Below are 17,883 nucleotides of genomic sequence, written 5' to 3' on the forward strand. Positions count from 1 at the left end.
CAAACAAAAATTCCCCTTTCTTCTCTTATCTGGCTCATTTCCTTCTCCTCTACCTGCTAAACTGACATTTACTCTGAAATAGTTACTATAATCCAAAATTGCAGAATTATTATATAAAGTTCAACATAGAAGTCCATGGAGAGTGGAGGGGTAAGAAGGAGCTGAGTGAGAGATTAAATAAAGGAACAAACAGGCCCGCAAAAGTTAACCAAGTACAGGCGGTCCCCTACTTAAGGACACCCAACTTACAGATGACCCCTAGTTAAAGATGGACCACTCTGCCCACTGTGACCTCTGGTGAAGCTCTCTGATTGCTTTACTATAGTCCCAGGCTGCAGTGATCAACTGTAAGGTGTCTGTAATGAAGCTTTATTGATAATTCTTGGTCCCATTACAGCAAAGAATTTTGAAACTCCAATTGTCACTGGGGCACAAAAATTTTTGTCTGGAGTTACAATTATAAAATATACAGTTTCGACTTACATCCAAATTCAACATAAGAACAAACCTATGGAACCTATCTTGTACGTAACCCGGGGACTACCTGTATTACCTATCACACTCCAAGTGCTTTATTCATGTATCTATGGATACTTCTCTATAAACTTCTATATGTCTATAGGATCCTGCTGATCTTTAAGTTAGATACTAGATAGACATACTGACTCACCTCAATGTTAATGTAAGGGAGACATCATTACAGCTAGTCTTCATTCATCAGATCTGAGACAAATGTGGATTAAGGAGAGCCTGCAGAGAGATAAACTAATACAAGTCTTATAAGTTATTGAATGGTCACAAATAGCATTATTTGTCCTTTGTTATTCCGGAGTTTGTTCAAAGTTTAGGCACAGTTGTAAAGTAGATGAGAGGAAGGAAGACATAGTGAAGTACCAGGAAACTGCTGTCAACCTTGTGTTGTAGTTGGGTGAGAGTAGGAAGAAAGTTCTACTCACCACTGCTTGAGGTCAGTCTGCACTGATGGCAAGGGTGGCCAGTGCCCCTCTTCCTTTGTTGTAGATTGGGTATCTAATAAGAAGACACAACAGCCAATCAAAGGGAAAAACACGGCACATGGGTCTTTGAAATGTATCAACAAAGTTGTTTTATCAAGAAGGAAATGAAGTGTTGGTGGTACACACAGGATACTTCTCTGTGAAACCATCCTAAAACAAGATAACATGATTGTGTGATCTCATTCTACTGAATACTATAGCAGGAGAAGAAAAAAAATGTGCAAAGAGCTATATTTAGTATCGACAATGCATGTGGTTCATGATCTCATCTCAAACAGGTTATTCTCATCACTGAAAATTCCAGTATAGATAATGCAAAGTCTAGGCAATGACTTTGTTCAGCTTTGCTTATACTTCAATGGTTTGGACTGTGGGGTATTTACATAAAGTCGCCAGAGTTTCAAAGGAAACTGTGCCACAAAAAAAGGAAAATTACCCAATTTAGTTTTTCCCGATGTTTTACAAAAAGATTGCTGAAAATAAAGGTTTGACTAAATTAACTTTTTTTCATTTTTGTAAAGCTGAAAAAAAATTGGAGTTAATAGACTAAAAGTCCAGATGTAAGTGTGCTGTGGTAGCATAGGTGCCATCCCTTTGCAGCCTTAACATTGGTTGTCTAAAGTCTATGCCCTGGTTCTTAAAGGACATCTACCATCAGATTTACTGATGGTGGATGTCCCAAACTTACTTGCTCCTTACCTCTAATAATGGGGTTGAAAAACCATAAAAGTTACTGGCGCGGCGCTGCTAGTTGAATTATCCACGGACAGAGGTAAAAAAAGTTTACAACAGTAACATGCACAAAAGACATGTATAAGACAAAGGTCTAAAAACATAGTACTGAAGGTCAAGAGTTAATGAAACAATATTTAAATGGTACATAATAAATTCATCAGAAGTTCATAGTCAAAGCATCATCGACAAAGGTCTGTCACAATAAAATCTGTAACACCATTCTGTAATACATAATAGAGGTATAATAAAGGTATAATTCATAAAATTCATGAGTATCTGATAGTGTATTCATTATTGGTAGAGAAATATGTTTACAGATCAGGCTCCTTTGTAGCATTCTGATGTGAGAACGCTGAAGCGCCATACAGGACCAGCGGACCTGACGTGTATGAATGCTTTTGCGGCGTAAGTCGCAGTGTTGCGTCTATCAGTGTAAACATGACTTGTGCAGGGATGGGAAGAGCCCAGAAAACTTCCTCTTGAAAATGTAGATTCACAAATTGGGGCTCATTAACTAAGGATCCACAGACCACATTTTCATCTGGATTCCCGTCGATTTCCACGTTGCGCCGAATTTAACAGGGGTTTTTGGCGCACGCGATCGGATTTTGCCGCATCGGCGCTGGCTTTCACGTGGCTCAAATCGGGGACGGCCGGGGAACGATCCGATGGATTCGGACCAACCGCGGTATTTAACATCGCAAATTGTGTCGCAAGACATGCACTCACATACTCCGGCGGACCTCAGCGGGAAAGCGACAGAAGCAAGATCTCGGGCGCACGATGTTGGTGAATCGCGCCGGACTTCATCTTCGTCGGACCAAGAGTGCACCAACTTTTTTGTTGTGCACCTTTAACAAAGGGTGTGTGGCGCACTTCTGTCGGATTTTGCGTGATCAATTTGGTGCAAGGTCCGACTGAGCATCGGAACAACCCACTAATTTGTGTTGCATGATGCCTACTGCAGCTGCGCCCCAAAACGATTGCGTGTGACACATTAGTGGTGCATACACTTCTTAAATACCTGTGCAAGCAGTTTGCACCTAAAAGAATGTGCAAAGTCAGACGGAAAACTGCTGCACAGCCCTTAGTAAATACGCCCAATGTCTTTTTTCACATGCATTTTTGTGTATTTTCTTTTGCTACCATTTTACAAGTTCTTTAGAGTATTGGAAAACACTAGAAAATAAAAGTATACATAAAACACTTAAAAAGCTACTCTAAGGATGATTTGATGCAAGGACTCCATTCCACTGCACAATCCTTGGTTTGTGGGATCTGACCTACACACAGGTCCATTTCCAAAGACTATGCACGTTCTTGTGCAGTAGGCCTAAGGCTTACTAAAGGCATAGTATGCCCTATATTCTAAGTGGAATCCAGGTGAATGCCATGGCAGATACAGTCATTTATTTTCATAACCACAGCAATATGTTCAGTAAAATGTGCTTAGTAAAACAACAATTTTGTCATTGAAATTGAGCATTGTATATTAAAAAAAATCTTTGTGTGTTAAAATGAGCCCTCCTATTGTACTATGGACTTTTAGTACATTTTGTATGGCTGAAATTCCTTAGAGCTGCCCTTTGTTCTTCTACAAGGCTAGATAAACCTGATGTCAATAAACAGGTACCAACGCCCATTTAACTCCCTCAGAGGCCCCCAAGAAAATAATAAATTGTTCATTTTCAAAGAGAGTGAGACAGATGTTAGTTGTTCGGTAATATTTGCTCAAGGAAGGTAATGCCATTGTTCCCAAATGTTTGCATTCACAAAGTCACATTCATATTAACACAATGTATACTGGAGACAAGTATGTCATAGCTAATTTATTTCATAATTTCTATAATTAGTTAATTATTAGTATCTTATCGAGATGCTTAGGCCAGCAACACACGCACCAACGGTAGGCACATGACTACATTAACTACAAAATTTTTTAGTAGATTAGTGCTCACAACTGTTATTCTAACGGACCGTGTGACTCATCCATTAAAAAGTAGAGAATGTCCTGGTCATAACCAGATCACTCATGGACTATAGTTTATGAGGATCTGTGAAAAATGGATGTCAGACAAATCACACATGATAACAGAAGGTAACATCCGTTTTTCACAAGTGAATTTGGCCACATTTGTGTGCAAATGTGGTCACACTCTTGGGCAAGTGCATGTGGCTAAAACTAAGCCCAACTACAGCAGTCCATGTGGTGAAATTGCTCTGTTTTTATAGTAATTGAAAAAGTACAGAATAGCTGTTATTGACAGGGAAAAAGCTGGGACTATAAAAATGTTAAAACTATCCATGGCTGTATAGTTTGATTCCTTTTGACTTGTTATATATAGCCGGTCCCCTACTTAAGGACACACGACTTACAGATGACCCCTAGTTACAGACGAATCCCTCTTCCCACTGTGACCTCTGGTGAAGCTCTCTGGATGCTTTACAATAGTCGCAGACTGCAATAATCAGCTGTAAGGTGTCTGTCATGAAGCTTTATTGTTAATACTTGTTCCCATGACAGCACAAAATTTGGAAAATCCAATTGAGACAGGAACAAAACAAATTTTGTCTGGAGCTACAATTATAAAGTATAGCAGTTCCAACTTACACACAAATTCAACTTAAGTGTAAATCTACGGAACCTATCTTGTACCTAACCCGGAGACTGCCTCCACATATTTGAAAACAGTTGGCAAAGGTTCTGGTTCTGTTGTTGAAGCTGAAACCAATGTTGTTTATTATTACTATTTTATTTATTCATATAGTGCTAACACATAAATTGGTATATAGTATATATATATATATATAGAATGTGAAAGGAACACAAAATTCCATACAGCCAATATTATCATAAACAGAAATATAGACACTCCATGAATTCCACCTATCATAAAATATGATAAACTTACAAGATCCTTCATCAACTATGAAGGCAACATTGCTAACCAATGAGACACTGTGTTGCCATATAAAATTGAACAATACCCAGTGCATTTCATGTTGTATCTACTGTATAAGGGTACATTCACACAGCTGTATGCCCACCAAGCCGCTGCCCGGCGGGCATACCGCTGTATGGAGGAGGAGAAGGAGGTGACCCCTCCATAGAGAAAAGTGGCAAACGGGCGCACACATGGGGAAAGATAGAGCATGCATGTGTGGCACCGTACTGTCATGGGGCTGCCATTGCCGACTATGTGGACGTATATGCGGCCGCAAATTTGCCTCATCCCTTTTTAGGCTACATGCATACGATATATGCCGTACTACGTAACATAGAATGGCGGGCATACGTCGGCACCGGGGAGAGAAGGAGAAGGAGAGTGCTGCTCACCACTGCCCCTCTCCATAGGAATACACAGCGTGGGGCACCTTATTCCGTAGAAAGATAGGACATGTCTCATCTTTCTACGGGCTACGAAACAGTACGGTGGCGCACATGTGCTGCACCGTGCTGCTCCCGTTTGGCACCGTGAGGCCATTGAAGAGTATGGGGGTCGTATATACGCCGTATATACATCTGCCATATATACGTCGCCCATACGTTCATGTGAATGTAGCCTTATACTGACATTCACAAACCCATTTTCTATGGCACATAATTTAAAGTTGTTTTAGTTGGCAATATGACTTTTAATATCCATGTGTGCCATTCTTTGATGTTTATTGCAGCCACTATATCAATGGCCTATCCATAGGCACCTAACACCTTCACCCATCAACTGATAGTAAATCTGCCATACACTGCCCATTGTAGTGCAGGTTTGGTTTGCATAAAAGTAAAGGGTGGCTCAGCCCAAGATAAATCTACACTACTACTACCGCTACACTATCTACACTACCATTATGTGTTTCTTGCTCTATCCAGTGTGGAGCAGCACTGATGTCAAGATGTAGGGATTAGCACCCCCACAAATGCCATACGAATGACCAATCCTCAAAAATCATATTTTATTATATGTTTTTTACTATTGCCACATTGGGTATTGCGTCCACATTGCCCTCTGTCATACTCTGTTTGTTACAAACACTATGGATTGGTAACTATGTACCGCTGATCAACTATATCTTATGCAGAGTGTGCCATCTGTTCCATTAGTGTTATATGCATTTCTTATGTGTGAACTATACTTATTGACCTTAAATAATATTTTGTATGGTTTACAGTTTACACTGATCTATTTGTATGGGACAAAAGGCAATACATTTATTGTTTGTTGGTGCAATGTGATATGTATTGATCTATTGTGATCTTATACATGGGTTAAGGTCGGATGTACTTATGTACTTTTTAGGTGTTTTTAAACGGATGTTATGTGGTGTCAATATTCAATAAAGATTTGTACAGATTTTTGGCCTGTGCACACTTAGTCTTCTGTTGGCACACATGTTTTTTTACTATTGTGACAATTTCTATCTATAAAACATTTATTGACGACAGGGAATACACGTCCTTTTTTGAACACCGACCTTTGAGTTGTACTTTCTACTTTAGTACATGAATTGTTTATGGTAACCAGGCCACAAAAATCAACACATGAGTCAACACTGAATATGTATGGAGCTTAATGTGCAGATGGTAAATTTCCATTTGTCAAAAGCAAGGGCAAGAATGAAAACTTAAAATCTAATGTAAGGAGAAGTTAAAGGTAAACTATTAGCAGAAAATGACCTAATACACCACTGCTAGTAGTTGTCAAACAGATTAACACCTTCCAAATCATGTTTTTTTTTATCATGGTCCAGAGCGGTGTCATCGTCTACAAAATCCACTCTGAATTGAGGTAATGTAAAGTCATGATGGTGGAGATCGGATGAAGTCAAGCTCTGAATTAACCAGTTGCTGCACCTGACAGGTCTCCACAGCAGTGGAGAGATTCTAGTGCAGGGAGAGCTTGACTTCAGTAACTGATTGAAATGGCCGTATTACAATATACAATGGAATCTTTTCCATATCACCTTCAAGTAAAGATCATGGGGAAAAAGGAAAGTTACATCTGTCGAGCTTATGCCCGGAATTTTAAGCTAGTAGACTTCTCTTAATTTATAGTCTGAAAATAGCAGAGTTTCTTTTACACCAATTTCTATTTAACTTTTTAATTTTTCTTAACTTTTTTTTTTCAGTTTTGCCTTTTGTATTTTGAAGTGTTGGTTGCAAGTAAATTGCTTTTAAGGAGTGATGCTATCTGGTGGCGTATTTCATATGTATATAGTATGTAACATTTGTGTACAAAAGCAATTCAAACAAACCCTTAAATCCATATGCTTAGTCAAAGTGCCTTTTTGATTTGGGGGAACATAGTCTATATAGTTATAAGGGTTGTCTTCCCTGCAGTTTCCTTATATCCTTTGGCTTATGGTATTACTCTAGCATTCAGCTGGATTGACCTTGAATAAGAGAATGGGAGCAATTTTGTTTCCCATTAATCTTGATATTATAGTTTCAATTGCTTCGAATCCTGAGTGCTTCAAAAGAAGAATATCGCTTAAACTAACGCAAGCCAGAAGATGAATGCAAATAGATTCATGATTATGCACAGTCTAAATTGTCCAGATAGTCGCTCCGAAAAAATATATCTGAATAATGAGTGAACATATAGACACATATTCCTAGGACAAGTTCTGCTGCTTTGGTAAATGTGTAGGATGCTTTGTAACAGTTGCCAGGAAAGAAAACAAGAGTGAATCAATTTCTCCCACTCTCTTGGTGGTGACTAACTGGCAACTGTCCCTTACACTGATGTTGGCCATAGACAAAGAGATTTTATAGAATCTCGGATACATTTTGTGACACATTCATAAGCTATTGAATAAGTTTGTAAACAATTTGGAGTTAGGCATTGGTCATATCAACCAAATTGTCTTTGCAGCTATGACAAAAGTGAATGAAATCTGGAGACTAAGGCTACACAAAATGCATTAAGTATCTACTGCATAAAACTGCTACTTACTTTGCCTGATGAGAATACTTGTTCTTATGGACTTTAGTGGTTGAAAGCCTACATGTCTATGAGGGAGGGGAGAAAGAGCTGTGATCCAACAAACATTGTTGGCGTTTGTGTATTGAGGACTGGTTGTGCAATTTTGGGCCTGTTCTATTTAATATTTTGTCAATTTATTGCTACATATGGAAGTTATTGTCTTTGCATCAATACAGACAGACAGACACCCCTCACTCCAACTACTAGTACCCTCAGGAACGGAATAAAATGTCCTTTCTAGAATTACCTCTTTTATGTAAAATTGAACTTGTCTATATATTTTATATGTCTATAAAAAAAAGTTCTCCAAAAAAAAGTAATGCGAAAATGAGCAGAGAAGATAAGATATTTAGCATGAGATTAATTATTTGTAAAGGCTGCAGGGGTTGTCACTGCAGTCCTGTCTTATATTCTATAGTGCCCAGAAACTTAGGTTGGAACTAACCAGGATCTTTATCTGCAGCTGACATTTCTAACTATGTCTTTAAATGCCTGTAACTTCAGAGGATATTCTTCTTTTAAATAATTCACCAAAAGCAAAGGTTTCTAGGTACTGTAGAACCAAAAATAGTGTATTCTGAAGTGACACTTCCTCTGCAGCCTCTAAACTTAATCTTAGGTAAAATATGGCCCTGCTCTCCCCAGGTAGGGATAGCAGGGTCATATTATTTTTACTTAATTTTGAAGGATATTTTTCATGGGTAAACATTATTATGCTCCACCTGAGGATACTAGGAGGTAAAATTTAATGAGAGTGTCCCACTAGGAGCAATAAACAATATGGAGGGCAGACTACAAGTCTATAAATTTTGAGTGACACTCAAGTTTCAAGCTGCGTCTAATGTGATGGCACTTGAAATCCTGCTGCTAGAAAGAGAGCAAAGGATTATTGTTTTATGAGCATCCACCATATGGGTCAATAATAACTTTGGGCATATACCTAAAGGATTTCATCTGTGTTGGCATCAAACTATGAAAACTAAGTTGTAATTTTCTTGTGGAGAAATATGGCTTTGTGTACTGACTTGTTTCGTAAGTTGCTCCCTCATTGAGATACTGTTCCATAACCACTGAGCCAGTTGCCTCTTGTTAGTCACTATAACCACTAAGCTGGTTGCCTCTTGTAGGATAGTTAATATTAAGTCAATAGCCTCATGATGAGTAAAGTCTGATTTATGTACATACGTTGTTTACAGCATCTCTTTGATCATCTTCTGTGAGTGTGCAGCCCGCTAGAGTCTTAGCCAGAAGTATTTTTCTCATCCATATTATATATATCACCACAACTATGACCTGGATACACAGATTTTGCAGTGTATTTTCTGTGGCATATGAAGAACGTTGTACATTTTGTGTAGGGTGTCTTATAAAGAATGTCAATAGTGGGAGTGTTGCAGGAAGCAAAATCTTAGAGTTTTTAGATTTTCAACATTCCAAATCAGAAATTTGCATGGAAACAAGTTAATTAATGACCAGCTATTAAAGTGAAGTCATTGAGCCGTATGTTATGAGTTCTGGGAGTGATGGGACTGAGGGCATGGCTTCATTCAGGCATTTATGGTCACATTTTTTTATTAAATAAAGTCATTAGAGTCTCATACAATGAATGACCCTTTTTGTTACAGAAAGTGATCAAAAGCCGCCTCATACAAACATGTTCATATTAAGCAGTATAAGAATATCAAATACACCTTTCTAGAAATGGGTATTACACTTTTGCACTGAATTATTTATGGCATAGTTTCAGCAAGGTTCTGAAATCATTCAATGGGAGATTCTGGTCCAAGTAGACACAATTCATGCTTTCGTACATTCATTGGATTCATGTCCCTGGAAGCTAAATACCTCTTATTTTTTTTTAAGATTTAGTGACTCACTAAGCCATATGATTGCACTGAATTTATTGGGGGCCATTTATAATAGGATATTTTTGACTTTTTGGTGTAAAAAAGTGTCTCAAAAAACTCACAATTGGGTTTTTAGTGCCAAAAAATCGCAAAGACCTTATCCCAACACTGGCTTGAACATAGGACCACATACAGTGCAAATCCATATAAAGCCAGATTTCTTTAAATAATCTAAAAAAAAATCACATAGTCACTCCCCTCCAGGTGCATGTGCTGCTGCGATTTTTTACTTATCTTGCAATTATTTTACGATGATTTAAAAAAAAAAGGAAGGCGCAGATACTGCTGACAAATTTATTAAAGGACCAACACCAAATCTCCAAAGACGGTCATAGAACTATCACTAGAACTATATGAGCCTGCCTAATGATAAATAACAGCCATTGATGCTTGAGAACGTAGTGGGGGTGAACACAGGACATTGCTATCCACAGGGCCGCCACTAGTTTTTATGGGGCCCCTAACAGCTTTCCGTTATATACAGAAATCACCCCAGCATGCCCCCGTGGTAGATACATAGACCCCCGGAATGCCCCTGTGGTAGATACATAGCCCCCCAGTACATACCCATGTTAGATAGCCTCCAGCACATGCACCACAGTAGATACACACAGTGCTGAGTTCTATGGAGGGTCAGGACATCACTGGGGGTATGTAGACTCTGTTCTTTTGCGATTGCAAAATTGGGGATCCGGGAACACATTCCCACTGCACCCCATGATGGCGGCCGTACCTATCCACAAGACTAGGACTCTGCTAAGTTGTTTGTAATGGATATTTGTAGTTCATTGGACTTTAAAAGGACTATTGATGGACTTTGGTAATCACACCCAATCACACATATTAGCCTCTGACAGAAAATCCAAGCGGTTGTGCATGCTGTCAGATCCTCGACTTCCACAATCAAAAATAGCAACAAGAAATAACAATCTGCAACACTCATAGAAACCACAATGGTACTGTGCAAAAAGACCTACTCTTTATTCAAGCTGCGGGTGCATGACAGAAGGATAAAAAACACACCGGATCGACGTGTTTCGACGCTATTGCGTCTTAGTCATGATCTCAAACAAAACGATCTTTATTTGAGATCAGGACTAGGACGCGATAGCGTCGAAACACGTCGATCCAGTGTGTTTTTTATCCTTCTGTCATGCACCTGCAGCTTAAATAAAGAATCAGTATTTTTGCACAGTACCATTGTGGTTTCTATGAGTGTCGCAGACCATTATTTTTTGTTGCTTTTGATGGACTTTATGCTCTCACACAGTATCAACGCATGGTATGTCTTATGAGATGTAAGAAAATTTATATAAAGAAAAGAATTTAGCTGTTAGATATTTGATTGTTTGTGAATCGGAGGCAAAGGAAGGGCCTCTAGGCCCTATTCCACTCCAAGGAAATTGGGTTTGTTTGCTTGATTTCATACGTTTAAATAACCCTCATTGTTATAGGACAGCCTTGCTATAATGTATTCTGGGACAGTTATCTCTGTAAGTGCTCTTATAGAAAGAAGGTTGTCCATCACTGATAGAATGAGATTAATAAAAATATACATTACATGCAAATGATTCTTTTCTCCACAAAAGTATTTGCTTCTCCTGTGATCACTCCTGTGTTAAGTGAGTGTAAAAGGGCCCCAACTATCATATGCTATTTATGTTACTGGTGTTTTTTATGTGATATAAGTTTGGACCTCCCCATCCACCAAGGTGAATGGCAGCTTCTGTAAAGCATAGTTCAACAATGCATTGATAATTCTCAAATAATATTAGGGCCACCTGGTGCTCAATGGTAACTACAGATATTTTAACATCAAGGCGTGTGAAGAACACTGGTGTAGGCATTACATTTGATTCTGTTCCATGTATTACTGGTGTGTGAATTACCTGAAATCTTCGCCATTCTGCTCTGACATCTCAGAATAATTAAGTTTAGTATTTCAGATCAGATTTCTTCAAAATTCTGCTATTGTGTCTGAACCTAAACCCCTAGACCAGTGGTGGCGAACCTATGGCACGGGTGCCAGAGGTGGCACTTGGAGCCCTTTCTGTGGGCACCCAACACAGAATTTACCAGATAGGACTCAAGGTTTCCTCCTTCAGTCCAAGAACACCCAGGGCGCCCCACGCTCAGGGCTATTTTAAAGTGACACCTACTTGGCTGCCAGGACTACAGGAGGAGCGAGAAGGTGTGGACAGAGATGGATTATCTTTGGAGCTCCTGCTCAGGGGAGCCTGGAGGGAAGCTACAATCCAAATGTCTCCTGCTTTCTATTGTAATGGTGTCCTCAGGACGCCAATACGATTTAAACATGTGATACAGCAGAGATTAATAGATTCTTTGTCATGTTGGCACTTTGCGACATAAGGTTCGCCATCACTGCCCTAGACCACATTTGCTTTCTCTGATGAGTTGTTTCCATAATGTACATATACCACCTATATGTCACTGCCTCTCTTCAAGCTCTGTAGGCAGTGCCAGGCAGGCTGGGGGCGTGCATAAATGACATCATGGCAGAGCCCAGAGTGGCTGAGCAGAGCACCTAAGGCTAATTTGAATATTTTGAAAAGTATTTTCCATCAAAATGCAGATGTCCCCAGTAATACCGAGTAAAGATTACAGCACAAGGGGGATGAGATGGGGAGGTGAGTACTATCTTCTACCATGAGGAAATCTGATGGAAGATATCCTTAAAATATGTAAAATGCATTGTATGATTCAGATCCACTAGAGCTGACTTGACAAAAACTCTGTGCCAATGGATTGTCTCAGAGAAACAAAGGATTGTCCCTGGGCACTGACTGCAGAGCAAGCATACCAGAGATAACTGGCTGTGCCCGTGGGTGACTGGTGGAGGACGGGCACCAAACAAACAACTTGGGCATAGCTGGTCCTAAATGAAACCATTTATCAGTCCCTAGTTCAGATATGCAAGTTTTTCATAGACAATTAAAAAATAATGGAGGGAAAATAAAAAACAGAAGAAGAATTAAAGGGGCTGTCCACTTTCAGCAAATAATTTATATGGTTTCTATAAGGAAAAGTTATATAATTTTTCAATGTATTTTCTGTATCAATTCCTCACAGTTTTCTAGATCTCTGCTGGCTGTCCTTCTATAGGAAGCTTTTATGTTTACTTCCAGTGAATAGAAACCTGTCCATGGTCATACAGGTGCACGGCTCGTTATATCACTCACCTCTGGTAATTCTCTGTGATACTAATGTGCCCTGCACCTGGGTGACCATCGTCAGATTTCTGTCCACTGGAAGTAAACATAGAAGTTTTCTATAGTAGCGCAGCAAGCAGAGATCTAGAAAACAGTGAGGAATTGATACATAAAGTATATTGGAAAATTGTATAACTTTTCCTTACACAAACCATATCAATTATTTGCTGAAAGTGGACAACCCCTTTAAGCCCAAGATGTAATTTCCTTCGGCATATACTGTATATTTTAACTGTACTAAACTGTACTGTGTTAAAAGGTATATCATTGTTATGTGAGCACATAGAAGACATTCACTAGAAATTAGAAACTGTAATGTTCTTATTTAAGTATTAGACAAATACACATCTGTCTCACACCAGTCTCTTCTCTTCTCTTATTTCAGCGCTGCAAGGATCGAGTAAATGCATTGGCTATCTCTGTGATGAACATGTGGCCTGGTGTGAGATTGCGGGTTACGGAAGGATGGGATGAGGATGGCCACCACTCCCATGATTCCCTGCACTATGAAGGACGTGCTCTGGACATCACAACTTCAGACCGAGACAAAAGCAAATACGGCATGTTGGCGGCCCTTGCAGTTGAAGCTGGCTTTGACTGGGTGTACTATGAGTCGAAAGCTCACATTCATGTCTCTGTGAAAGCAGGTATTGTTTAAGGAGATATAGAACCTACTTATAGGCCTGGAATACTTCTTTAGGTTAGGTCCACATGACAGTAGGGTTGCCCAAAATGACTGGGTTAATGCAGTATAGAATTACTCAACTGTTGTTACTGTCCAACAACCTACACCCCCCCCTCCCCCCCCCCCCCTTTAAATGCATGGACGGACAAAACAGCTTTCTGGTCCTTGGTGTTACTTATGGGATGAAAACATTAGGATTTTATGGACAGAAAGGTCTTGTAGGTGTTATCTCATACTATGTACCTACCTTTGGTCTTTATAAGTAGCTGTATTTAAAGTACTGCTTTATTTTAAAGAAAAAAAACTCTATGTTAATAGGAAAACCTCAAGAGAATTTATCCACTGGTTCCTAGAAAACAGTGGTAACAGTAGGCACATATTTATTTGTATCCATTACATTTTCCAGTCTAGCAGACAATGGGAGGTTTTACCTTGAGATGTTACACTGTATCGTCCCATTATACAGCAATGAAACCATATTAATACTGGATTGTGTGGACTGAGTAGAATGAGACTCGTTCACTTTATTCTGTTTTCACACATCTTTACCCATTGTAGTATTTCACACATGACACCCTTTGTTGTCTTCTCACCTTGTGAGTTCTCACTATTTTAGTTCTCGCTATTGTTTTCTCTTTATTACCTCTCAATATTTTTTCCCCTTTTACACTTACCTGATAAAATTGAGCAATAAAAAGAAAAAGCAGTGACACATGATATACCTAAAAGTTTATTTCATTGTAATGTCAGGATTGTTACAAGTCAAGGTACTAGGTAAAATTGGGCAGGTTTGGCTATTGAGGAGTCCCAAACATAGTTTTGTCTATGGGTTGCGTTGGCAGCCATGACTGCTGAATAAAGAGCCATGCCATAATAGGTTGTCCTGTACTCAATATACCAATATACAATATGTATTATAAATGCAATCAAGTGATTTGAGGTCCTCCAGTGGTACTAAAAAGGGATAATAAGGCTACATCTACACTGACTGACTGGCTACGGCCAGGCATCTGTCAGGAGGGGTGACCCCTCCCCTCTCCATAGCGATTTGCGGCACACGGCCGTAACACAGGGAAAGATAGGACTGTTCTTTTTGCCATTTTTTCACCTTTTTTTTAATGTTAGATCTATACATTGCAAATGTGTTTTGATAACTACCTGTGTTCCCTTTCAGACAACTCCTTAGCAGTCCGTTCTGGGGGCTGTTTTCCTGGCACTGCCATGGTTAACCTAGCTGGTGGTCAAAGAAAGTCCCTTTCTGAAGTTCAGCTTGGTGATAAAATCCTCACTACTGATGAGACAGGACAAGTGGCAACTACAGAAGTCTTCTTATTTTTGCACAAAGACAAGGATAAATTGTCCACCTTTGTTGTAATCGAAGCTGAGGGACATCCCTACAGGTTATGGTTGACACCAAACCATCTTATTTTTGTAAGGAAAAACCAACTGGCAGGTTTTCTACCTGTGTATGCCCATCATGTTCAGGTGGGAGACTTTGTTCAAGTATACATCAATGGCACTCAGCTTACACCGTCTAAGGTGGTCAATGTGTCTATACAAGAAGAAACAGGAGTTTTCGCTCCACTGACTGTCCATGGTACACTACTGGTAGATGGCATTCTAACATCCTGCTATGCGACTATTGAATGGCATGACTTGGCACACATATCATTTGCCCCTATGAGATTTCTTTACAATATGTTCTCCATGCTTCCTGAATTTGTAGACAGTGATGGAATTCATTGGTACTGCCACTTCCTCTATGTGCTGGCTAAGAAAGTTCTTTGGTTGGAAATGCAATGAAGTGCCAAATGTTGGTTAATTTGGAAATGCTGCTGCAGTAGGGTCTCGTTGACCTACAGTGACTCATACTGTGTGCTTCCTGTAAGCTTTCGAAGCTCAACAATCACAGCACATGCTACGTGGTTCCAAAGGACCTTGAATACCAAAGTACCTACGCCTTAAAAGCTGATTAATAACAATCATGTTGCTTAGATGGACCCACGTCATGTCAAATGCTGCATGAAAATTGCTTAGAAAGCTATTAACTTATCTTTGTGGGTAAAGGGTAATGATCATGTGAATACAAGTAAGACGTCTAAGAAGATGGTCAGAAAGGAGATGTTTGAGTAGTAGATGAGAAGACCAACTCTCATTTTACAAATATATCTCATCCTATAGAACCTCTTCCAGGTTACATGGATTTCCCAAGGTGGAGTCCATGGAACTAGTGTTGATGAGCATACTGATTTTATTCTAGGTCTGAAACTCAGACCTTATCTAGCGAGGTTTTAGGTTCTTGTAGAACTTTCTTAACAAAAAATATTATTTAACTTGTCATAGACTTCACTAAAAGTGAGATGTCATCTATGTAAAGCGAAATGTCTTTCATTTTTCAGTGGTCTGGCATTCCTTTACATATTAGCTGATAATCGACCAGACATGCATGGACACATCTCCAAATATGTTCATCTACAAGCCTAAATCTGTTGAGCCAGAAACATAGGAGTTAACAAAGGTCATTGTGCACTGATTATTTATTATGTGGATTTCGGTAACTTCTATGATCTTCCATTACATGCCCTAACCATTGGAAGATGCTCACAGGACTTGTGAATGGAGGATTCTACTACAATAGGTGCTACTTGGCAATAAAACACAAAGCCGGAGTGTGTACAGGATGGTTATATACAACACAGTTATGTATGTGGTTAATATTTCATTCAATCCAAGTGTTATAAGGGAACTGCACCCATGTAATACAGGTTTGGGTTATCTTTCACTTCATATTTTTAAATTAGACGACTTACCCGCGGTTTTGGCAACTTGACACAACTAGGTGAGCGTGAATAAAACACATGCAGAAGGCCAGTAACGCTGTGATTGGAGAGAACCCAGGATATATTACAAAACCTAAGAGAACATAGAGCACTGTGGATTACAGCTACTTGTTCTCTATCACACAACTCATATAAGCATTTACCTAGCTATTTTTTAAACTGCTTTACCTATGTACTGTTAGCAACTTTTAGGGGTCACAACTTCTTTCACGAAATACAAGCCAATAGGAATGTGACAAGTGTTCTCAGCATATTTATGGCCCATACAATTTGTTGTCAGTTTGATTTAGCACAATAAACCACTCACTAGTATAGTTAGGCAATGTTTACATCTGGGAATATCCCTTTAATAATAAAAAATTCTTGCATTTTCATATTGTCGGACCCCATGACACTGCACTTCACATCTGTATCATTGCCATGGATGGTGCTGCTAGAGCTTCCTGAAAAAAAAATTGGAATTTTATTATTTATCTATTATTAGTTTCAGTTCTATGTTTTTTCCCCTGCAGTTAACTTTTAACAGGGGTGTGGCATGGAGTGTTTTATTGGACCTCTTTTATAGATTACGTGTAAGAGAGAACTTAGGTTATATTCACACATTGCAGGTTTGTTGTAGAAATTTTGAAACTGTGCTCTATATATTTATCAGAATAAAGTTTTAAAAAAGTCATTGCCCCAGAAATGACCCATTTAAATGTATGGAATAAATTGAGATTTATAAAAATATTGGCAACAAATCTGCCAGTTCTAAACAAATCTGTCCAAACTCTTTACAAGGAGAATGGGTAGCCTTATACTGATCACAATATACAGTACTTTATAGTTTTCCATTTACATATTGGGAGAAGTTCCCTTTTAACATATTTTAAGTTAATAATCTCCTGGGATGAGAAATGATTTCATAAAATACTGCAGACTCTCACTCAAGCCACATGCTATTACTAAAAATACATAAGGTAGGAGGTGCGGTTTTCCAGGGAGTTGCCAAGTTCCCTGAATAAAAGTATATTTTTTTAGATCATGTCTTATTGTAACATTCCAAAGGAAATCTGCTTTAACACAGCTGCTGCACAATCATTCTTAGAGTATATTTTTCTACTTATAAATTGTAATTTAATTTGGTCATTGTAAAGTTCCAGCTTCCTGTAGATGTAAGACAATGAATGTTGAAACAGAATTTAATATCTTTTTAACAATCTTATTTAATGTGTTTTCTGTTAATAAACCATGTTATAATTTATCAGTACTGGTAATTCTGACTCTGAAATCCATTGTGTTGTTTAAAAATATAAATGTTTAAGGATTAAAAATAATCAAAAACACTAAATGAAAAAAAATTGCAGTCAAAACATTTGCAATTTTCAAAAATCAGAGTAGGGCAGTGGCCTGTAACCTTAGATGAGCTACTTTGTCTTTGAGTATTCTGTGGTAGTCTGAGATACATGTTGGTTATAACAAGTGCTTGATTATCAACATTTCTGCT

At 38.7% G+C, this 17,883-nt stretch overlaps 1 protein-coding gene across 1 annotated transcript in view; it reads left to right on the forward strand.

Annotated features, from left to right (window-relative positions):
- The window catches only part of DHH (desert hedgehog signaling molecule), a 36,082-nt gene extending 18,452 nt beyond the window's left edge, over nucleotides 1–17,630 (forward strand). Inside the window, exons 2-3 of the mRNA XM_072135127.1 lie at nucleotides 13,258–13,519; nucleotides 14,732–17,630. Coding sequence (XP_071991228.1) covers nucleotides 13,258–13,519; nucleotides 14,732–15,360 — 891 coding nt within the window. The 3' untranslated portion in view covers nucleotides 15,361–17,630. The remainder of the gene's footprint in view (nucleotides 1–13,257; nucleotides 13,520–14,731) is intronic.
- Nucleotides 17,631–17,883: the final 253 nt, after the last annotated feature.

Source organism: Engystomops pustulosus, chromosome 2 (genome assembly GCF_040894005.1).
Source record: "Engystomops pustulosus chromosome 2, aEngPut4.maternal, whole genome shotgun sequence".
Taxonomy (NCBI): domain Eukaryota; kingdom Metazoa; phylum Chordata; class Amphibia; order Anura; family Leptodactylidae; genus Engystomops; species Engystomops pustulosus.